At 53.1% G+C, this 23512-nt stretch overlaps 1 protein-coding gene across 5 annotated transcripts; it reads left to right on the top strand.

Annotated features, from left to right (window-relative positions):
• The first annotated feature begins 1573 nt into the window (after nucleotides 1–1573).
• SHROOM1 (shroom family member 1) lies at nucleotides 1574–22212 on the top strand. 5 transcript variants are annotated; one of them, XM_084884414.1, is made up of 8 exons: nucleotides 1574–1665; nucleotides 18625–19616; nucleotides 19709–19758; nucleotides 19986–20195; nucleotides 20394–20909; nucleotides 21011–21134; nucleotides 21243–21515; nucleotides 21593–22212. In XM_084884414.1, the coding sequence occupies exons 2-8, from the start codon at nucleotides 18669–18671 to the stop codon at nucleotides 21923–21925; spliced, it is 2454 nt and encodes an 817-aa protein (XP_084740540.1). In that variant the 5' UTR covers nucleotides 1574–1665; nucleotides 18625–18668; the 3' UTR covers nucleotides 21926–22212. The 5 variants fall into 5 exon arrangements, with proteins under 5 accessions (XP_084740540.1, XP_084740541.1, XP_084740537.1 ...); XM_084884415.1 differs by lacking the exon at nucleotides 1574–1665 and adding an exon at nucleotides 14297–14405 and having other exon boundaries at nucleotides 21226–21515; nucleotides 21593–22202; XM_084884411.1 differs by lacking the exon at nucleotides 1574–1665 and adding an exon at nucleotides 14299–14405.
• Nucleotides 22213–23512: the final 1300 nt, after the last annotated feature.

Consider the following 23512-nt stretch of genomic DNA (forward strand, 5'->3'; position numbering starts at 1 on the left):
TTTACTAATCAGCTTCAAGAGCAGTAGCCACTTGGCCTTGGTTTAGAGCTCAGTTTAGACAGGAAAGTTGCTCTTTCATGGAGGAAATATTCCTGGTTATATAAGTGATAAAAGAAAAGTGCTCAGATAGAACTTGGTTTATATCAAACCTTAGTCATAATTTGTAACTTTGGAGTGATTGTAACTTTGATAAGTGAAGTGAAACGTTAACATGTAAATATGCTTTTAGAGGATGTCGGTCCCAGAAACATTCCTTAAGTACAAAGATTGGCTGAATGGGTCGATACAATAGAAAAGTGTGCTGTTGTAACCATTAACTGTTGTCTAAATAGAAGGAAAAAACAAACAACCAGGAGGTTGATGCTTCATCCTTTATCAGAACTAACAAGTCAAATAGGTTCTCCATGTGCAACTGTCCCCAAACCACTGATTTACTGATCAATTTTTATTTTATTTATTTATTTATTTATTTATTTATTAAATACATTTTATTGATTTTTTACAGAGAGGAAGAGAGAGGGATAGAGAGTTAGAAACATCGATGAGAGAGAATCATCGATCAGCTGCCTCTTGCACATCCCTCACTGGGGATGTGCCCGCAACCAAGGTACATGCCCTTGACCGGAATCGAACCTGGGACCTTTCAGTCTCCAGGCGACACTCTACCACTGAGCCAAACCGGTTTTGGCTTACTGGTCAATTTTTAGAAAGGGTGTTGGTTAATTAGATCAGACTATTTCAGTATTCATTTATTTTTTTATATATATATATATATTTTATTAATTTTTTACGGATAGGAAGAGAGAAGGATAGAGAGTTAGAAGCATCCATGAGAGAGAATCATTGATTAGCTGTCTCTTGCACACCCCCTACTGGGGATGTGCCCGCAACCAAGGTACATGCCCTTGACTGGAATTGAACCTGGGACCTTTCAGTCCGCAGGCCGACGCTCTATCCACTAAGCCAAACCGGTTTCGGCTCAGTACCCATTAAAAAAATGATTTAGCCAGTTTGGATCAATGGATAAAGCACCGGCCTGCAAACTGAAGGGTCCTGGGTTCGATTCCAGCCAAGGGCACATGCCTGGGTTTCAGGCTTGGTCCCCAGTAGGAGGCGTGCAGAGGCAGCCAATTAATGATTCTCATCATTGATGTTTCTATCTCTCTTTCCCTCTTCCCTTCCTCTCTGAAATCAATAAATATATTTTCTTAAAAACAGAAAAAATTATTTTATAGGTGGCCTAACAGTATTTCTTTGTCCTACCTTACTATGTAATGCAGTACTCATGGGAGAATTGAGTAATTAGATATGTGTGAACAAGTACCTTTGGGGCATCTTAAATGCTTTGTGAGTGTTTTACAGGGTTATTTATAGACCCACCTTAGGTGCTGGTGTCTTGCCAGGTTGGAATGCTATGATAGGCAGTTCACAGGCTGTACCTGGATGTCATTTTGGCATTCTCAGAAATAACTAGCTCATTGAATAAATATTTATTGAACACTGACTATGGGCCAGGTGCCGTGTGGGGTGAATAACAGAGTCTAATGTTCTCAGCTCCAGGAAAAAGAGATCGCCTCCCAGAAACGGTGACTTCCGTCAGCAGCCTAAGTTCTGTCTGTGAGCACCTGCCATCACAGAATATTCTGTGGGGAAATACATTTTGGGGTGAGTACTATATAAGCAGGCCGAATGAATACTAAATTATTTTACCTTTAGATTAGAATTTTTTAAATTAAATGTTTTATTTTAATATAACTGCAGAGTCACATACAATTGTAAGAAGTGATCTCATGTAGCCTTTATCCAGTCCCCTCAATGATAAGATCGTGCAAAAGCATAGCATGCTCTTTACTGACTCTGATACAATAGATAAGAATTTTCACATTGAAACTCATTTGGGTCACGGGAAATGCTGATCTTAACATCAGTAAAGTTTTGATATCTCCTGATGGAATTAATGGTTCAGTATTTTTCATCTTCTACCACTTCACCTCTACTCTGGAAACGATGAGTCTTTGAAACTACAAATTTATTTATTCAATAAATGTTTAGCCAAAACCGGTTTGGCTCAGTGAATAGGGCGTCGACTTGCGGACTGAAAGGTCCCAGGTTTGATTCCGGTCAAGGGCATGTACTTTGGTTGCGGGCATGTCCCCAGTGGAGGGTGTGCAGGAGGCAGCTGATCCATGATTCTCATCGATGTTTCTAACCTCTCCCTTCCTCTCTGTAAAAAATCAATAAAATACATTTTTTTTTAAATTAAAGAAAATAAATGTTTATTAGGCATATACTACATGCCAGGTATTCCTCTAGAGGTGTGGTTCTCAACCTTTCTAATGCCGTGGCCCTTTAATACAGTTCCTCGTGTTGTGGTGACCCCCAATCATAAAATTATTTTTGTTGCTACTTCATAACTAATTTTTGCTACTGTTACTGGATTGTAATGTAAATAGCTGTGTTTTCCTGTGGGTTCCACAGGTTGAGAACTGCTAGCAAGGTTGCCTAAGACCATTGGAAAACACAGATATTTATATTATGATTCATAACAGTAGCAAAATTACAGTTATGAAGTAGCAACTAAAATAATTTTATGGTTGGGGGTCACCACAACAGGAGGAACTGTATTAAGGGCCACGGCATTAGAAAGGCTGAGAACCACTGCTCTCTAGGCTGGTGTAATAGTGACAAATAAGAGAGACGGGCACTTGCTGTCATGGAGCTCATATTCCAGTGTGTGTATGTGTGTGTGTGTGGGGGGGGGGGAGACAATAAACAAGTAAACAACATGAGCAGCCATGTACAGGGGCCTCCCGGCAGAACAAACTCGTCTCTGACATCACAAAGTCCTGGGTATGACTGGCAAGTGGGAAAGGAGAAGGAACAGGTGGGATGGCAAGTGGGGTGGGAGGAGGTGAAGTTGAAGAAGCAGACAAGATGATACAAGACCTTATTGGCCAGTGTGAGGGGATTGGACTTTCATGCCAAGATCAATAGGAAGCCATTGAAAATGTTGAATCGGGGGCCTGAAATGACTGAATTTTTTAAAGGTCACTCCAAGTGTTCTTTGTAGAGCTGTTTGGCAGAGACTAGTCTGAGACAGGGTGACTGTTTCCCGGGCTCTTCTCGTGGTCCCGTTAGGAGGCGATGCTGCATGGACTATGACAGTGGAGAGGGGGATGGAGAGACGTGAACTTGGGTTTTCTCTTTGTGGCTCTTCTGTTACTTGGCCTATGTCTCTGAGGTTGTAGAATGGCAACCTTCTAAGAAAAAACACGTAGGTTCTTACGGTGAAAGGAAAGGATAAAACATCTCATTTCCTGCGTTCATATTTCCACCCACATGAGGTGCTTCTTAGTCATCATTTTTTTTTTTTTAATGTTTTCATTGATTTTTTTTTCAGAGAGAGGAAGGGAGAGAGAAACATCGATTGGCTGCTGTCTGCACATCCCCTATTGGGGATTGAATCCACAGCCAAGGTGTGTGTCCTGACCGGGAATCGAACTGGGGATCTCTTGGTTCCTAGGTTCATGCTCAATCCCTGAGCCACCCAAGCTGGGCCAGCACTCTTCTTGGTTCTGTTTGTTCTTCTGTTTTGTTTCTGGTCTTTGCCTTTCATGTTGGAGCTTTTCTCAATCATCTTTTGTTGTCCATCTAAAAGTGTCAGGCCTGGAAAGCTGTTGGAAGTTGTGCTTGAGAGGGTGGGATGTGTTGGTTAACAGGCTCTTGGGCTTGAGGTTTCTATCAGTATATATAGGTTTCTCCACAGAACTGTTATCCAGGCTCCTGGTGGGAGGAAGGGGGGCAAAGACACACACTCAGTGCTGGTGGACTTAGAGCTCAGCGGTACAAGGGGCTGTGAGCTTTGGCTGACCCATCCCTTTCGATCTCAATATTATACCTCTTCCCCCGGCCCCGCCACACCTGGAGTTCTCCTGCCTCGTCAGCTTTTCCACAGAAACAACCACTAGTCTCCTGCTGGGCTGGGGGAGGGGCGGTCACCTGGCAGCTTGGGAGGGAGGAGTGTACATTGGGGTACAATGGTTTCATCTACATGCTCCGCCAAGACCCACTGGCAGTCCTCGCCGGCACCGCTGCCTCCCAGGGTCCACGGCATCTTCGTTCCTGAGCTTTCCCAGGAGTCTGCTCTCATCACCTGCTCTTTGCCGCTGTGGGTATAGAATTTGATATTCACTTGTTCTAATGTTAATGGGAGGAAGTAGAGATAAATTTGTGTTCGAAGAGGTACTGCCGTAAGCACCATGGAAAGTCCTTTTTCAACCCTCTGCTTAGAGAAAAGGGGTAAGAAAAGTCTATAGCAAATTGTAACCCCTTTGTGATCTCAAAGAACTTCCAATATGCTCTCTGTTTGATAGCTTCCTTTAACTCTCCGTGTCCTCCTTGTCCAGTCAGTCTGGGGTAAGGAAAGTAGAACTATCTAAGACAGGGGCACATTATTTTATATATTTGATTTTTCACAGAGAGGAAGAGAGAGGGATAGAGAGTTAGAAGCATTGATGAGAGAGAATCATCCATCAACTGCCTCCTGCACACCCCCTACTGGGGATGTGCCTGCAACCAAGGTACATGCCCTTGACCAGAATTGAACCTGGGGCCTTTCAGCCTGCAGGCCAACGCTCTATCCACTGAGCCAAACTGGTTTCGGCCACCTTCTTATTTAACAAAGAAGGAATACCTCATTAGATAGTCTTAATTAGCAGGACCAAACTGCTTTCCAATAAGTAATCTGAGGTTTTGCCTAAACGTAGGAAAACTGAGTTCAGTTGTTACCTTTAGAAAAGGGATAAACAGGCTTAACAGTTTATTAAAGTCAGAATAAGGGTTAATGTGCCCAGCTTCCATTGCATCATTTGCCAGGAAAATGTGTGCTGGGAACTTTGCAAATCATTGCATGATTCAAGAAGTGATCAGGAGCAGGGGTTTTCATGTGTTCATGCCCTTGCCGCTACCAGCTTGTGAAATGTTTGTCAAGGGCTAAATCAGGCTCGTGGGGATTGAGGAATCTCTGACATGTGTTGAATTGATGCCACACACTGACTGCTTCCTGGATCTCAAGGGTTCCTGGCTTCAGCTCACCTAGCTCCTTCTGCAACAAAACTACATGCAAATGAGATGGGGATGGGTCCCCAGTGGAGCAGCACGTGGCTTCTTACCACCACTCAAGGTCATGCTAGAAGAGAGACTGGAGGCACAGCCTAGGAACAGAGTAATTAAAGGCATGAGCTCTGGAACCGCCTGTCACCTTTGGGCGAGTGCGTTTCCTCGGCTGTAAAATGGGGTTGACAACAGGACCTATTTATTAGGGTTGTTGTGAAGACTAAGTGAGTTAATACATGTAAAAAGCTTAGAACAATGTCTGGCAAATAGACTCTCTTAAGTGCTGCTTTAATTATCACCTTAACTAAGATTCTCTGAAGCTGTGCTCCAATATAGCAGTTGCTAGTTACATGTGGCTATAGAGCATTTAAAATGTGGCTGGTTGCCAAAACTGATTTGGCTCAGTGGATAGAGCATCGGCCTGCGGACTGAAAGGTCCCAGGTTCAATTCCGGTCAAGGGCATGTACCTTGGTTGCAGGCACATCCCCAGTAGGGGGTGTGCAAGAGGCAGCTGGTCGATGTTTCTATCTCATTGATGTTTTTATCTCTCTATCCATTTCCCTTCCTCTCTGTAAAAAATCAATAAAATATATATTTAAAAACAAAACAAAACAAAAAAATCACAGCTCTCGCTGGAGAGAACAGGTACTGTTTGAGGAGTGAGGCACAGACTGAGATATAAATGAAATAATACGCTGTCACTGCCTTTGGAGTGCAGTTCTCAGGGAGGCTGTCTGATTATCTGCCCACTCAAGTGGAAGGAACTGAGAGAACATAGAACTCTGCCCACCAGGAAGACACAGCCCAGTTCTGCCCAAATTCTTTATCTTCCACAAATTACACACATGAATCTCAGAACTACCATGTAGATACACAGGTGTCAGGACTGGATATGCCTTGACATGATGGGTCCAGAGAATAATTTGTGTTCTACTTATGATTTCAAGTCAGATTGAAATTGGTTAACAGGTAGCACTATGCTATATTCTTTTAAATGGACTCCTTTTTGCATTGCTGCTAAAGACTTATTTTTAAAATAATTAGTAGATATAGATTCACCCTCAATAGTAATTTCTTAAAATTGATTTTAGAAGGAGGGAGGGATGGGAAGGGAAGGGAAGGGAAGGGGGAGAGAGAGAGAGAGAGACAGAGAGAGAGAGGGAAATAGCAATGTAAGAGAGATATCTATTGGTTGTCTCTCAAACATGCCCCAACTGGGGATTGAACCTAAAACCTAGGTATGTGCTCTGACTGGGAATTGAACCCACAACCCTCCAGTGCATGGGATGATGCTCCAACCAACTGAGCCACACCAGCCAGAGCTCAATGACTGAGCCACACCAGCCAGAGCTCAATAATTTTTTTAAAGCCATGTGACTTGCCGAAACCGATTTGGCTCAGCGGATAGAGTGTCGGCCTGCAGACTAAAGGGTCCGGGGTTTGATTCCGGTCAAGGGCATGTACCTTGGTTGCAGGCACATCCCCAGTGGGGGGTGTGCAGGAGGTAGCTGGTCGATGTTTCTATCTCATTGATGTTTTTATCACTCTATCCCTCTCCCTTCCTCTCTGTAAAAAATCAATAAAATATATATTTTTTAAAAAGTCATATGACCCATGTGCGTATCAGAAAAATATGGCTCATAGGTAAAACAGATCATGTGGCTTGCAAGATGCTTTTAAGTCTGTGGGCATATGGTGCTCTAAACTAATGAGTAAATTAGTGTGAGGACACGTGAGCTGTCTTTCTGCATTTAGAAACATACACTTAAAATGGCAGGGTGATCAGAGTCCTTGAAGGCTGTCTCTTGCTTTGTATATGAAGATCTTCAAGAATGGACCGATGTCAGCATGTTTCTCCATACCTGCACATGCAGAGAGAGAAATGCACATCATCATATTTTACCATTTAAAAATGTACAACTTAGTGACTTGTAGTATTTAGTAATTTTGTTTGTTTTGTTTTGCTAATCTTTATCTGGGGATATTTTTTTCCATTAATTTTTAGAGAGTGGAAGGAAGAGAGGGAGAGAGGGAGGGAGTGTGTGAGAGAGAAACATTGATTACTTAGTAATTTTTAGCACAAATCACAAAGTTGTGTACCACTACCTAATTCTAGAACATTTCCATTATCCCCCAAAGAAACTTTATACCAGTTACTCCCCCACCATCCCCCTACTCCCAGCCCCTGGCAGCTATTAACCTGTTTTCTGTCTCTCTGGATGTGCTGATTCTGAACATTTCATATCAATTAAGACACGTGACATGTGGTCTTTTTGTCTGGTTTCAAGATTCATCCAGGTTGTAATAGCATGTATCAGTATTTAATTTTTTTAATTTATTTTTTTCCACCACCATTTATCCTCTCTCCCCCTGCACTTAATTTCTTTTTATGACTGAATAATATTCCATAGGATGGAAATGTGACATTTTGTTTATTCATTCGTCTGTGGATGGCCATTTGGGCTGTTTCCGCTTTCTGGCCATTGTGAATAACGGTGCTATAAACAGGCACGCACAAGTTTTGCATGAACATATGTTTTCAGTTCACTTGGTTATTTTCCTAAGAGTAGAATGCCTAGGTCACATGGCAACTCCGTTTAATTGTTTGATGAACTGACAAACTGTTTCCAAAGCAGCCGCACCATTTTCCATTCCCACCAGCGGTGCATGAAGATTGGCTTCTCTACATCCTTACAAACCATTCTGCCTTTTTCACTGTAGACTGCAAGTGGGTGTAAATAATGTCTCATTATGGTTCTTTTATTGGCTTTATTGGGGTGATATTGGCTAACAAAATTATATATAGGTTTCAGATGTACAATTTTATATTATATCATCTGAATACTGTATTGTGTGTTCACCACACCAAACATTGTGGTTTTTATTTTAAATTTATATTGTTGAGAGTATTACAGTTATCTCCAACATCCCCCTTCTTCCCCCTTAACCCGGCTTCCACCGCACCCCAGGCCACCACCATACTATTGTCTGTGTCCATGGGCTAAGCATATACTAGTATTCATATAAGTTCTTCGGTTAACCTTTTCCCCGCACACCTCCCCCCTCCCCATTATGGTTTGGATTTGCATTTTATATTGAGTATCTTCTCATGTGCTTATTGGCCATTTATTCATCTTCATGGGAGAAATGTCTGTTCTACTTCCTTTGCAGCAGACATTAAAAAACAGATTATTTGTCTTTTTATTGTTGAATTGTATGCTGTTTAGCATATTAAGTTGAATCTAATTTAAATAAAGCACTCACTGCTCTAGAAAAATAAGGTTGCAGTTTGACTTTGTGGTTTGTTTTAAGATTTTTTAAATTGATTTTTAGAGAGAGAAAAGGAGAAGGAGAGAGTGAGAGAAACATAGATGTGAGAGCAGAACATCAACCGGCTGCCTCCTGCATACCCACTACCAGGGACTGAGCATACAAACCAGGCATGTGCCCTGCCTGGGAATTGAACCAAAGACCTTTTGGTGCACAGGATGACACCCAACCAACTGAGCCACACTGGCCAATGCTACTTCTAGTTCTTACACACTTTTTGAAAAGAAACCGTGGTCACAGACTGTGAACTAGAACCTACTGCCATCGCTAATAAAGATGATTGACCCTCAGAACCAAAGCTGAGGATTTGGAAACCCCGGGTAAGTGACTAAAGCCATCTATTCTGAAAAGAAAGCAGCCCCTTCTAGCATGGTAAGTCACATCTTCTCGTTAGCACCACCCGAAGGAGAAGGGGAAGGGAATTGTGGGGACCTGAGGGCGACGAGCAGGCCAGGATCGAGTATCGCTCTAACCTTGTCTTCCCAGAGAAGGCTGGCGGAGTCTGACCGCGGGCAGAGCCACCAGCCCTCAGGGCGCCCGATGCCGCAGCAGCAGGAAGGGAAGGAAGGGACGGGTGTTGCTGATTTCCCGTCCGACTCTCAGCCTTTGGGACGGGTGTCCTTCGTCTTCCATCTTGAGCTGTGGGGAGATTAGTACATGGGCCCTCTGCTTGCTAATTAAATGATTCCTTTTACACAACACTTCATAGGAGGGCCACTGGGTGTCTAGAATGCTGTTCGTATAGACTCCCTCTTACTCCCCACCTCTACCCGCCCCCCCCCCCCCCCACAACACACATCACTGGGTCAGAGAGACCAAGGCCATCCTTAGAATGTTGCTATCAACAGTGAACTCACAGACTGGAAGAATGCACAGCTGTTTCTCTGAGACCAGGTCTCCCGCATGCCCTCATTCAGCAGCACTGACGGGAGTTCTGAGCCTGGTACTGCCAGGTTTGGTCCTTGGCTAAGACAGCTGCTGGTGGGAGAGGGAAGAAAAGAGGAAGCTTCAGCGGTTGGCCAGCCCTCTGTGCGGGGCAGCTAGCTGTGGGCTGGGGCCTCTGCTCTGGGTCTCCAGGCAGGCCCACCGTGGCCTCACCTCCGCTTAGCCTCTTGGCCAAGGCTGGTGTGAAAAAACCGGGCAGAACCGGCCAACCCCCTGTAGAGCAGGAGTAGGAAAAAGCAACCCCTCTAAGTTGTGTAACCATTGATTTTAGGTTGAGCTCAGGAAATCTTGTTTATGTTTTCACGGCAACGTTTCTGACTTTGAACCAGGGGCTTGCCTGCCTGGTGTTCTCCGGCGCTGCTTTATCCTGTGTCCCGGGCTGCTGGCTCTGAGACTGTGCAGCTTGTGAGAGGGCGTCCGGCCGCACCCACGTCAGGGCAGCTGTGGGGGCGCTCTCTGGCCTCTGGCCTGGGGGCTGCTTCCCTGGAACCCCAATCCGGCTAGATTTCCCTCCCGCCCGACACTGCCGCCTCAGTATTAGTAGGTTCTCTGTGTGAAACGTGTTAGTTTTAAATAACAGCAATCAGCTGTGCCTGAGTCACTCTGAAAGGAACGCATTGGAAGGAGGTCTGGCGGTTCACAGAACTGACTAGAAGGCAGGGGGCCAGGCTATGAAAAGAGGCTGGAGTCTGGGCAGCAAGAGCAGGACACACGTTAGGAGCACCACCGAGGTAAGGACTTCTTTTTTTTTTTTAATATATATTTTATTGATATTTTACAGAGAGGAAGAGAGAGGGATAGAGAGTTAAAAACAGATGAGTGAGAATCATCGATCAGCTGCCTCCTGCACGCCCCCCCCCCCCCCCCCAGGGATGTGCCCGCAACCAAGGTACATACATGCCCTTGACCGGAATCGTACCTGGGACCTTTCAGTTCGCAGGCCGACGCTCTACCACTGAGCCAAACCGGTTTGGGGTGCGAGGTCAGGACGTGATGGTTTCTCACCTGGCCCTGACTCTGTGTCCCTCACACGGGAGTGCCAGTCCCTGGCAGAAGCGTCAAGTCTAGGCCTCTGGCTGCCCTGGGGCCAGGCTGACCTCCAACGTGGGAGGAAGGCTGTCTCTCCCACAGGAGGAGGACCCTCCTCCCCCGCCCCCAAAAGGAAGTGTTCAGTGACTGCACCTGCCGGTGGGAGGAGGGAGCGGAGTTTAGGAGCAGGGCTGCCAACAGCAGGAACAACACTCACGGGAAATCCTGGTATGCAAGGCAATCCTCAGAGATAAAATGGGGCTGAGATTCAGTCAAGATTATATTCCCGCGGGGGATGCTGATGTGAGGAATGACGGTGATGACTGACCTCATTCACGGATGCTTCCCAGGAGCTGAATGTGTGACAGAATCTCGTTTCATCTTTACCTGGAGAACACGCAGTGGTACCCTGCTTTACCCACGGACGAGGGGGGCTCAGGAAGGTGGGCTTTCTCCTGTAGCTGCTGGCGTTCACACACAGGCCTGCCAGGTGTGGGCTCAGACTCTCTCCGTACGCTGGTTTCCCTTCCCCTGGGCCCCGCTCCAAGGTGAGAAATCACAGGTGGCCGGTGAGGCTGTGACTCCATCTCTGCCCCTTCCAGGCAACTGCTACTAGCCGCTCTTTGCCCCCGATTCTATTGGAGTTACCCAGCTCACGTACACAGCCTGCTTTCCTCTTCTTATGTGCTTGGCTAGGGAAGTCAAAAGTAATTTTCTAAGGCCCTTGTGGGGTAGCTCAGTGGATTAGCGCACCATCCCGATATGCCAAGGCTGTGGGTTTGATCCCCTGTCAGGGCTCAGATAAGATTCAACCAATGAGTGCACTGCTAATAAGTGGAACAACAAATGGATGTTTCTCTCTCTCTCTAAAATCAATCAACAAATAATTTTTTAGAAGTAACTTTTTGTTGTTTTAATTTCTCTTGATGCTTCCCTTGAAGTCCAAAGAACTTCCAGCTAGATTGTGTGTGTGTGTGTGTGTGTGTGTGTGTGTAAACATTCACCCCTCGCAGGGTGCTAAAAGCAAACAGACCATGATGGATACCAAACATAGGCACCCAGAGGTTGTGGAACAAAGTCTCCGCCATGTGAGTACCTGACCAGACAGGTCAGTTAAAATCACCCAGGTTTTCTAGGTGAACATTAAGGACATGCATTATTTGTTTCCAGAGCCAATGGCCAAAAACTCAGCCCACGTGCACGTGGCATGCTGTGAGCCAGTTGGGCTTCTTTGCACAGACAGCCCTGGGCCCGGAGCTCTGGAATTGAATTGTTCTCCCACTGAAAACGCCAAGTAGGTGATTCCTTAGCAAACAGAGGCCTGGGAGGTTTAGCTCAAATGGAAGCAGGGCGTTTTGGAGACCATACGCACAGGCCTGAACAATGAAGGGCAGTCTGCTCATTCCTGGCCTTCACCCAGCTGTTGCCTTCTCTGGACAGTGGAGTGTGTGGGTGTGTGTGGGTGTGTTTTGGGGGGTGGGGGTCTAGTTCAGAACTTGAGTTAATTTATATGCTTTCAGACCAAAATAAAGCATACAGTCACTTTCCATTTGGGTACCAGGAGGCCAGAATAACAAAGTAGAAAAGCTCACCTAACTACCACTTATCTGTCCTGGGTCCACAGGAGTGGGCAGGAGAGAGCCTGTGTCCATCTCTCTCATCTATCCTCTCCTGTCTAGGATGTGCGGGTAACATCTGAATGCGCGTGGGCCAGGAGGATGGGATGGTCGAAGGCCTGGGCCTGTGGCCAGTGGCTGGAGGAGAAAAGCTGAGTTATTGTGACCAAAGCAAATCAGAGGCTGGGTGGCACCCAGTGCCTGTAGGGAAAAGGTGATGTATGTGTACCCAATAGGAGTGGGCCAGCCCAACCTTCCTTTCCAGGAACGACCGGTGTGAAAGGGAACTTTGGTTCAATCCCTGGGACAACCAGTTCCTACTCAACCTCCCCTGCAGACCTCGCCCGTCAGGAGCCCCTCCAGGAGAGGCTGAGCGGAGGCTCCTGTGCTTTCTGCTGTGGCTGCCTTTCCGAAAAGCCCTTTCTCAGGACGGTGAATTCAGTGCATAATTAAAAAGCAAACAAACTGGCCCCAAGGGAACATTTACTATTTAAGGAGACGTTTGTGTATAAGCAATGATTCATGCTTTGTTGTTATTTCTAAAAACAGAAATGATTGCATTGAAAGATTTCTGGCTCTGATGTACTTTAACCAATACATGACCATCTCTGAATTATGAAGACAGCTAAGTAGCCGCTATTTAAAAGAGATTCATCTACTTCAGCCATGGATTATAGATTCACTGCTACCACAGACAAAGTCAGAAGACATACACTTGGTGCCTGGCCACCGTGGCTCAGTGGTTGAATGTCGACCTATGAACCAGCAGGTCACGGTTTTATTCCCCATCAGGATATGCAGGAGACAAGCCGATCAGTGATTCTCATCATTAATGTTTCTATCTCTCTCCCTTCCCCCTCCTCTCTGAACTCAATAAAAATATGTGTATTTTTAAAAAAATATACTTTATTGATTTTACACAGAGAGGGATAGAGAGAAACGTCGATGAGAGAGAAACATCGACCAGCTGCCTCTTGCACCCCCCCAATGGGGATGTGCCCGCAACCAAGGTACATGCCCTTGACCAGAATCGAACCTGGGACCTTTCAGTCCGCAGGCGGACACTCTATCCACTGAGCCAAACCGGTCCCAGCAATATGTGTATTTTTAAAGGGCATAAGCTTGCAAAGATATTTGCCACAAGTAGGGAAAAAAATGTTAATTGCCTTAATATATAAAGAGATTTTACAAATCAATAAGAAAAAGACTAAAAATCCAATAGAAAAATGAGCAGAGGAAATGGAGAGATCACAGAAGGTAATACAGATGGCTTTTAAATGTCCAAAATGATGTGCAATTTCATTTATTTTTTGAAAAGGAAATTAAAACATACTATTTTAACCTTTCAGATTTCAGAGATCAAAGTTTGACAATGTACTGTGTTAATGAGGTTGTAGGAAAACAGGCATTCTCATACACTAATGGAAGTGTAAATCGGTAAACCTCTTTATAAGAAGTTTGACAATATCAATCAGAATTAGAAATTTACCTCCCCTGTTACTGTGTAACAAATTACTCCAAAACCAAGTGGCTTGCACATCTGCAATGACTTTGTTATGACTTTGAGGGCCAGAACTTGAGGAAAGGCCAGTTCTTCTCTGATCCACACATGGTGGCAGCTGGGGTGGCCGACACTGAAGGATTCACTTCCAGTTCATCTCTGAGGAATTTATCCTACAAATGTGAGCCAAACTAGGGACCAAGGGTACTCATTACAGAATTAGTGATAGAAAAAGACTAGATTAACCTCAGTGCCCATCAGGAGGCGATTGGGTGAAATAACTCATCTGTGTCCATGCAATAAATAACTGCACCTGTTAAAAAGAATGATACGGTTCTATGAACAGATATTGAATGAGCCCCAAGATATAATTTCAAACAAACAAACAAAATCAACCCTGCTGGTGGCTCAGTTGGTTGGAGCATTGCCCTGTACCCCCAAAGGTTGTGGATTGTATTCCCCGTCAGGGCACATACCAAGTTGAGGGTTTGATTGGGGTGCCTATGGGAGGCAGCCAATCAATGTTTCTCCCTCTCCCCTACTCTTTTCCTTCTCTCCTCCCACCTTCCTTTGAAATTGGTGAAGATGTATTCTCAGATGAGGATTTAAAAAAACTAATCAAGGTGCAGAACCCCTTGAAAAAGTACCCTCGGGAAGAAATGCTTTTACAAGCCCTTTACAATAAACCACTGGAAACCACGTATGCACAGCCCAGAGCAAGAGGCCAGACGGGGAACCAGTGTCCACCCCCTGAGCCTGGGGCGAGGCCACTCCGAGGGGGCGGGCGGCTCCTGGGGCAGCGCCCAGCTCCGCGCTCCCGTCCCTGCGGCCGGACGTGGCGCCTCCCCGGCGAGGCCGGAGCCCGGAGGTGGGTCCGGGGAGCCCGGAGGTGGGTCCGGGGAGCCCGGAGGTGGGTCCGGGGAGCCCGGAGGTGGGTCCGGGGCCGGGCCGGGGTCTGATGTCACCGCGGGCGCCGGCACCTCTCCGGCCGGAGCTCAGGTGCGGGAGCCGGGGCGGCAGACCGCTCCGGGAGGAGGCAGGGCGGGCCCCGCGGCCGGAGGGGCGGGGCGGGGCGGGGTGTCCGCGGGCCGCGGAGCAGCCGTGCGCCCCGGAGACGGAGGTGTGGGTGCGCGGGTCCGGGGGCCCTGCGGGTCGAGGTGCTCCCCGCCGAAGGCTGGGGGGCGGGAGCCAGCGGGTGGCCAAAGCCCCCCCCCCCCCGAGGGTCCACTCCGCCCTCCGCTCCGCCCTCGGCGGGCCCGGGAAGGTGGGTTTCCCCGGTCCGCGGCCGCGCTGCCCACCGGCTGGCGCTCTGAGCCCTCCCGCCCGGACGGCGGGTCCAGCGGGACGGGCCGCGCCATGAGCCGGCCCGCGGCCCCCGGCGGCCCCCGCGCTCCGACCCCGGGGACCCCGCGCCGCCGCCGCGCCACGTGACGCGGACGCCCCCTGCGGCCGCCGGCCGGGGCCTCTCCTCTCCTCTCCCGCGTGTCCGGGCTCCGGAGCCGGAGACTCAGGTATGTGATCCGGCCACGCCGCCGCCTCCAGGGGTCAGCAGTATCCGCGGTTCCTGCTCCGCACGCAGGAGTCTGGGGGGAGGCTCCGGGGAGGGGCGCTGGGGTCTGGGACTTTGCAGAATGACTGCCAGGCCAGACCTACTGTGGGGGGCTTGGGTGCAGAACAGTGCCTGGGACCCACACACTCAGCCTGGCGGGGAGCCTGCCTTGCAGGAGTGGCCCCTGGGCGAGCCTAGTTCTGGGGGTAGACCATCTGGGAGGGGCGGCCTGCACACACCCTCCCGGGTCCGGTGGGAGGTGGTACCACTTAATTCTGGCCCTTGCTGGTCATGGGAGTTTGTCCGCCTTTCTGGTCACCTGATCTGGATCTGCTCCCATTGGCTTGGGATGGTTTTACCCACTGGAAGCTGACTTCGTTTATTTCCCCAGCAACCTCCGACTGACAACCTGGGTCAGGGCCCGGCGCCACCTCTCCACGGAGGTCCGGCCCCACGTCCCACCTTCTCCACTGCCGGGCTTGCCACAAACACTGTAAAGCCCACAGGCTCAGATGGAATGAGCACGGGCCCCTGGGTCAATCCCATCTCAGCTTCCTTCTTTCGGAACGAGGCGCCTGCCTCTTCCAGGCCCGCAGCTCGGCATGCTGAAGTCATCCTTCTCTCCTTCCCCTCTTGCTCATGTGTTTAGGCCAGTGGTCGGCAAACTCATTAGTCAACAGAGCCCAATATCAACAGTGCAACGATTGAAATTTCTTTTGAGAGTCAAATTTTTTAAGCCTCTTCTAACGCCAGCCGCTTCAAAATAGACTCGCCCAGGCCGCGGTATTTTGTGCAAGAGCCACACTCAAGGGGCCAAAGAGCCGCATGTGGCGCTCGAGCCCCAGTTTGCCGACCACGGGTTTAGGTGATAACTACACATTGCAAATGCCCTCCTCCGCCCGCCACAAGACCCCAATCCGGCGGTTTTCTAGCCGAGAGTCCATGCCGCTCCCCTGCTCTGGCGAGCTTGGTGGCAGAGCTCTCTGAGCTACAGCTCCGGACTTCGCTGCAGACACAGGCCCTGCAGCCCAGCCCACAGCTGACACTGACACTGATGCTGGGGCTCCGGGGCTGAGCCCCCTCCAGCCACAGGGACTGCAAGAGGCCCCCTGCAGCCAGACAAGTGTGAGAGCTCCTTCCTCTTTGTGCCGAGGCCCCAAAACACAGGACAGGAGCTGGGCCGCCTGGCAGAGCAGGTTCTGCAGAGGTGTGAGTGTCCTTCGGGGGCCGCCACCGCAAACGCATCCTGAGACAAGAGCAATAAGAAAATAGATATGCACCCACATTTTTATTATCCATTCAAGCTGTCCTTACTCAGTGAACTCAGAGTTTTCTTTGTCAACAAAGTGATTCACAAATAAGGTAGCATTTTGAAGGCCTTTGTTGAGGAAACATCGTTGTACTCGAACAGTCGCCATGCCTGTAGACTCAGCAAGCCCGCATGGGCAGGCAGGGGTGGCATGAACCAAGGTGCTCCCACGCTGGGCCCAAAAGGGTAGGAAGAGAGAGGGCTAGTGTCTGGGCACAGAGATGGGTTTCCCAGAGGAGGCGACTGTCCTCCCAGGGCAGGGCTGCTACTCCAGGAGCTTCTTGCCTTCCTGAAGTGCAGAGAGTGGAAACCCTTTGCAGAAGGTCCCCAAGCCTGAGTGCGAGGCCCAGCCTGCAGGGCTGGCCTGAGGCGGCATAACAATGCCTCCAGGTGAGTGACGTCAAGATGGTCTGGTCCCAAGAGGTCAGCTGAGAGCCCTCCGAGAATTACTGCAGGTATTGCCTCTATCTTGTAGGAAATAGCATATCCTCCACCACGAACCTCCCTCCCTACCCTGACCAGCATTCTGTAGCATCTGGGGTCTCAGAGATCGGGGTGGGAGAGTGATCCTGAGCTCCAAGTAATGTCTAGGAGGCTCAGGTGAGTTTGCTTTTTCAGTTCCTACACCAGATGGGGGCACCCTCTTCTGCACTCCCCACCAAGCAGCTCAGGGAAGGCAAGCCCTCTCTCCCCATAGCCCGTAAGGACCCCAGTTTCCCAAGACTCACAGCTGCTTTTACCCCTGACCAAGGCATACCCACCCAACTCCCACCCCCACCCCCACCCCCACCCCTACACCTGCACTGGGAGGTATAGGTTTCTGCCAGTTCTGCTCCCAGCTGTGCTTGCCTGCTTTTCTGGTTCCTCATGAAGCACGCGTAACCTGGTCCGTGTCCGTGGTGGCTGCTGCCTCGCCCAGGGCGCCCCATTAAAGACTGCTGGGGGGAAGAGGGGACAGACGCAGAGGAGCCCTCTTCCTTCGCCTCCATCTGCTCCTTACAAGCTGGCTCCTCACCTTGCCATTCAACAGATACTGAACGTCCTCGGCTGCATGCTGGGTGTGGGGGTGCAGATGAGTACACACAGCGCCTGTCCTCAGGAAGCTCAGGGTGGGAGTGGGAAGGAGGAATCAGGCAAGCCCGCAGTTACAGCCCAGGGTGATGAGCGCTGCCGTGGGGGACGGTCAGGGCGCCGTCGAGATTCCCAAAGGCCAGGAGACCCCTCCTCGGAGCCCCATTGGCGGTGCAGGAACAGCGGGACAAGAGGCGGTGAGCCTGTCACGACCAGACAAAAGGCAGCCTCCAGAGCAGGGCCTCGGCCAGTGGTTTGAGGGGAGGTGGAGTGGGGGCTGTGTTGGAGGCTTCAGGCACCGGGGAAAGGGGTGGGGGTGGGGGGGGACTGGCTCTCAGCAGGGTTTGCTTCTAGGAAATGGATCTGGCTGCAGTGAGCCTGGAGGCAGGGCTCTGCCTCTTACCAGCTGTGTGCCCCTGGGCAAGTGATTTCCCGCTCAGAACCCCAGCTTCTTCATCTGTAAAATGCAGAGGGCAGTTGGGAGGAGCAAGATAAATATTTATAGAAAGCACATAACTGGCAGGGGGCAGGGAGGAGGCTGTGAGGCTGACCTGCCCCCTGACCTGGGCCTTCCAGGCTCCTTTCTTGTCCCAGAACGTTCCTGACCATTGTTCATCGGGGAAAGAGCACGCCGAGAAGCTAACAAAGCGCCAGGAAGCAGCCGGGCGGGACAGGGCTGGCAGGGAGGGGGGCGTGGGTACATTTTGAGGCCTCCCGGGGGTACCCGCCAGGAGCGCCCCTGCAGGGAATGGCCAGGGGCCAGTTCCTTCCCCTGGGCTGAGACCCTCAACCTCCAGAGTTGCTTCCTGGGTTTGGGCCTACTGCCCATGCCATTTTTTTTTTCTCCATAGAGGGAGGGAGAGGGAGAGACAGAGACAGAAACATCCATGATGAGAGAGAATCACTGATCCCTGTTCCGCTGCCTCCCCCACGCCCCCAACTAGGGATCGAGCCTGCAACCCGGGCATGTGCTCTGGACCAGGATGGGACCTGGACCCTTGAGTCCGCAGGTCAGGGCTTTACCCACTGAACCAAACCAGCTAGGGCTGCCCGTGCCATTCTTGACCTGGGGGTCATGCCAGCGCCTGAGATCGTGTGCCTGGAGAGGGGACCGGTAAGCACCTGGGGCCCCATCCCGCGCCCTCTGTGTTCTTCCAGGCCCTGCGGAGCTAGCTGCCCGGCGCCCATCCATCCGCGCAGCCATGGAGGCCCTGGGCCCCGGGGGCGGCCGCGTCTCCCCCGCCTCGTCCACGCGCAGCCTGGACCTGCGGCGGCTGTCGGTGCGCGCCGACTCGGCCTACAGCTCCTTCTCCGCGGCCTCGGGCGGCGCCGAGCCCCGCACGCCGTCCCCGGAGGCCGAGCTGCTGCCCTACCTGGACTGGGACTACGTGCGGGTGGTGTGGGGCGGCCCGGGCCCGGCCCCGGCCCCGGCCCCCGCCCCCGCCCCGCGCGCCTCCCCGCAGCCCCGGCCCGCGGCCGACGCGCGCAACGGGCCGCGCGCCCCGCAGGTCCCCGCGAGGCCGGGGCCGCTCAGCCCGCAGGCCACCCCGCTGCTGTTCGCGCTGGCGGCCGAGGCGGAGGCCGCGGCGCGGGCCGCCGAGCCGCCCAGCCCGCCGGCCTCGCGGGCCGCCTACCGCCAGCGGCTGCAGGGCGCGCAGCGGCGGGTGCTGCGGGAGACGTCCTTCCAGCGCAAGGAGCTCCGCATGAGCCTGCCGGCCCGCCTGCGCCCCGCGGCCCCGGGCCGGCCCCCCGCGGCGCACCCGCGCTCCGCCTCGCTGGGCCACGGGGACGGGGAGGCGGCGCGCCCCGGGGCCCCCGCGCCTGGAACGGCCGGCCCGGGCCGCCTCGCCCACCCCAACCGGCAGCAACAGCAGTGGTGCCTCTCGGAGCCGGGGAAGCCGGACAGCCCGGGTCCGGGCGCTGGGATGGCCGGGGAATGCTCCAGCTTTGGCTTCGCCAGGCCTGAGACCCAGGAATGGCAGCATCCGGCGGGGGCAGAGTTCGAAGGTCACCAGATCAGATGGCTGAGAGGCACGGAGGACCCCGAGCCCCTCTCCTGGAAGCTGGACGACGACGACCACGCCTACAGGCCTGCTCCAAGGACTCAGAGCGCCGCGCCAGGGGAAGCCGTGGGCCCCTGGGGAGTCCAGGTCTGGGAGAGCAGGGCAGCAGGCTTGGGACGGGCACATCTGGGCGGCTGAGAACTTGAGCCACATGACATCTCACCTGTTTGCCTTTCCAGGCTGTTCTTCAAGGAGCAGAGCCCAGACCCTTTCAGGCCACACATCCCAGGTGAGAGACACGGCTCACTCTCGGCAGGAGGCAGCTTTCACGGCTCTTGGCCCAGAAAAGAGAAGGCCTCCCACCTACCCCCAGCCTGAGCCTTAGGGCTCTGTATTTTGCAAACCAAACCCCCCACTTCCGCCCCCTCCTTCCCCCCAGCACTTGACTGTCTCTCTGGTGCAGCACCAGGAGCTTCCGTCCTGGTCCCTGTGGTCAGTGTGGCTCTCTGCCTCCAGGTTCCTGACTCAGAAGGCTGCTGCCGTGGTGTGTCCCTCAGAGGGCGCCCAGAGCAGGCCCGCTGACGGTGAGCTCCGAGTCCCGGAGACCCACATGGTGTGTGCCCGGCTCCCTTCCCTCCCGGATGATGAGGTCTTCCTGGAAGAAGCCCCGCTGGTCAGCATGAGGGCGCCTCCAGACTCCCATGCCCCGCCGAGGCTCCCGGCCAGGTGAGCTCTCTCTGGCTCCCAGGCAGAGTGAGGCATCCCCTTTGCGCACACAGCCTCACAGCGCCGAGGGGCGGGGAGCCCGCCCTGGCTGAGCCTGGGGGCCTGGGCGATGGGGTGGGTGGTGGCAGGTGGCCCGGGGACACCACCACTGGTCTTCAGCCGTAACTCTTTCTGACTCAGTGTTCCTTCCATTCCCAGTGTCCGTGCCTCTGACCCACACCATGCAGCCTGCTGGGGCCAAAGGCCTGGTGGGGCTCCAGCACCCCCAGAGCACCCCCTACATGGGCGCCTGGAGACTGCAGAGACAGGTGACTGCTGGTCCACAGGCTGCAGTTCCCCTGGGACTGCAAATGGTGACGTCCCAACCACCGACTCCGCTGGACTGCTGACGACGGACTCCCTCACACCTCTCCCCGCCGATGCCCCGGGACCTCCAGGCGGGGATACCCCAGGGCCCCCCGATGACACGGCCTCGGCCTGGGGCACGGTCCAGCCTGGGTCCAAGCCAACGTGGCCGAGTCCACGCCTGGAGCAGTTGGTTCAGGAGCTTGCCAGACTGGATCCCTCTCTGAGCGACTCTCTCACATCCTACCCCAGCCCAGAGCCGCCGCTGGACCTGCTGGACGGGCTGATTCCGTTAGCCGAGGTCTGGGCCGCCATGAGACCAGCCCGCGGCAGGGCCGGCGAGGAGGCTGCTGGCGTTTCTGAGCCGGGGTGAGTGAGGGGCACCAGGGACGCAGGGCATTCTGAGCCCCTGCAGCCCGGGGCAGCACAACCCAGGGCGCCCCCTTCATCCCCCGGTCCCATCTGTCTAGCTCCACCCGGGTCCTGCCAACTTCTCAGGAAGAAACGAGGCCTGAACCCCTCACCCTTCACCCTGTGTCTGACCGGCCATGTGGCCAGGGTCTGCCTGAGCCGAGCAGCATCCACGCTAAGAAAGTGAGTGAGTGAGTGAGTGTGGTGGGGCTGCTGGAGGCTGGGTGGGACCGGAGACCTGAGTTTGGCCTGAGATGGCAGGAGCCTTCAGTAGCCCCGCCTTCCCTGCAGGCGGAGCTGGCGGACCTCCTCCAGAAGATGCTGCGGGGCCTTCAGGCGGAGCAGGAGCAGCTGCAGGGGACGGCCCGGACCTGGGCCAGGCGCGGGGCTGCCCTGGAGGCCGCGGTGGGCCAGGCCTGTGCCCCCCGCGAGCTGGAGCGGTTCAGCCGGTTCATGGCCGACCTGGAGCGGGTGCTTGGCCTCCTGCTGCTGCTGGGCAGTCGCCTGGCTCGCGTGCACCGGGCCCTGGCTCGCACGGGAGCCCAGGCAGACCCCGAGGAGCAGGTAAAGGGGTTCGGCGGCAGGGGAGCAGGGCGGCGAGGCGCGCCTGCCCGCTCACCGCGCCTCTCCCCCGGCTCCAGGCCTGTCTGCTGCAGCGGCTGGGGCTCCTGCAGCGGCAGCAGGAGGACGCCTGGGAGCTGAAGGAGCACGTGGCGCGGCGCGAGCGGGCCCTGCGGGAGGTGCTGGTGCGGGCACTGCCCGCCGGGGAGCTGCGGGCCTACTGCGCGCTCCTGGCCGGCAAGGCCGCCGTCCTGGCCCAGCAGCGCAGCTTGGACGAGCGGGTGCGGCTCCTTCAGGACCAGCTGGATGCCGTCCGGAGCGGCCTCGGCCATCAACCCCCGTCTCCCAGGCCGGCCTCTTCCCCAGGGACCCGGCCTCCGGACACGCCGCCCCTCTCCCCTCTGCTCATTTAGTCACCCGCCGCCGAGGTGGGGAGCTTCGCCCCCGCCTCTCACGCACCAGCCCCGGGGTGACGCTGGCTCACTGGGTGCTTTTTCCCCCTGGGGTGGGGATGACCCCGGCCAGGCCCTCCCCGGATACTTCATTGTCATGTGGCCTCACCTCTGTCTTGTGGATTGTTTGGTATATTCCCCCTTTTTGTGACGAGAGATGGGCTCGGTGAGGGGGAGGAGACAAGACAGATGCAAAGCAGCCGTTTCTTCTTCTCAGTAAAAACTGGTGAGAGAAGTGTGATGCCACGTGAAGCTCGTTTGCGGGGAGGGTCTTGTTGACTGATCACACACAGCCGCTTATCTGACTAGCGCTGAAGAGGGGATCGTTGGAGGATGTCAGTGAGGTCTGAGAATCGGGAAGACGAGAACCAGGTTTGAAAGCAGGAGGGGCCGGTAGAATCCTCCCTGTTCTGGTAACAGCGTCACTACCAAAGCCAAGGCCTGGCTGCCTGAGTCGAGGTCTCCTTTGCTGGCTTTACCCAAGCCCCCAACCTCAGGAGTGGAAGTGGGGTACTGCCTGCCTTCAGGACCCAACGGATAAAGTCCCCAGCGTTTTCCTGTGGGTTAGAATGAGCCCTGACACAAGCCCAGTGCAGTTGGAAATGTGGGGACATTCATCCTGAGAGCTTTCTTCCTCTTCCAATTATGTTACCAGCGTTGACTTGATCTCACGCTCCTAAGGAGACTCCACTGGGCCCGCCAGGCTTGAGGAGGGCCGTTGGGGGAGGGGGCAGAAGGTGAGGCCTGGGGGACCTGAGACCCACCTGTGAGGGCTGAGGACCGGGGGGGGGGGGGGGGGGGGAGCAGCTCACCTGTGTGCCAGAGACGCTGACTTGGGGGTGGGCTGGGGGTGGAGGGGCTGACACAGGACAGGCACGCCCCTCCATGTGTGCATCGGCCCAGGGTGCCCGGAATCCGTGTTAAGTTCTCAAAGACACCTGTGAAAACCCGCGTTCACATTTGTAGCTGCAAACACCAGGGAGATTCAGAACACGGTCCATGCAAACGCGCAGTGTGTTTCTAGAAGTCGGGCGCATGAGAAAGCATGTGTGTTTAAAGCCACGGACCCCAAAGTGAGAAACCGCTGCTCCCGGGCTTGCTTTCTGATGCCCATTGTCACCGAGTGCAACTGGGTGGGAGGTTTAAATGGCGGCATTCATAGCGAAAGCCTGAGTGGCAACAGTGGTGCTATTGAGCGCAGAACAAAGCTCCCATTGTGCCTCTTTATAAGAAACATATGGGGCTCCTGCGGAGGCAGCTGCGGCCCTAACAGGATGCTTTGAACACTGCGGAGCCCGGGGTCCTGGGCCTCGCAGGGCAGCTGGCTTCTAGACACGTCCTGGATGGAACCTACTAATTTCTGTCTCCTGCCCTGTTCCAGGCCCCACTGCGTTAGCCCATTGTGACAGCCTTAGAAACTCGCGTAAAGGGTCCGTTAGGCCAGTGGAAATGGTGTGTTTCAGAGGAAGCACCCCCAGGCCGGCATGGCCGGAGCGGGCCCGGGGAGCGGCGGCGGCCATCGTCCGGGTAGATGGCACTTCGGTTCAG

The sequence above is a fragment of the Pipistrellus hanaki genome (assembly GCF_964339955.1).
Source record: "Pipistrellus hanaki genome assembly, chromosome: 5".
NCBI lineage: Eukaryota > Metazoa > Chordata > Mammalia > Chiroptera > Vespertilionidae > Pipistrellus > Pipistrellus hanaki.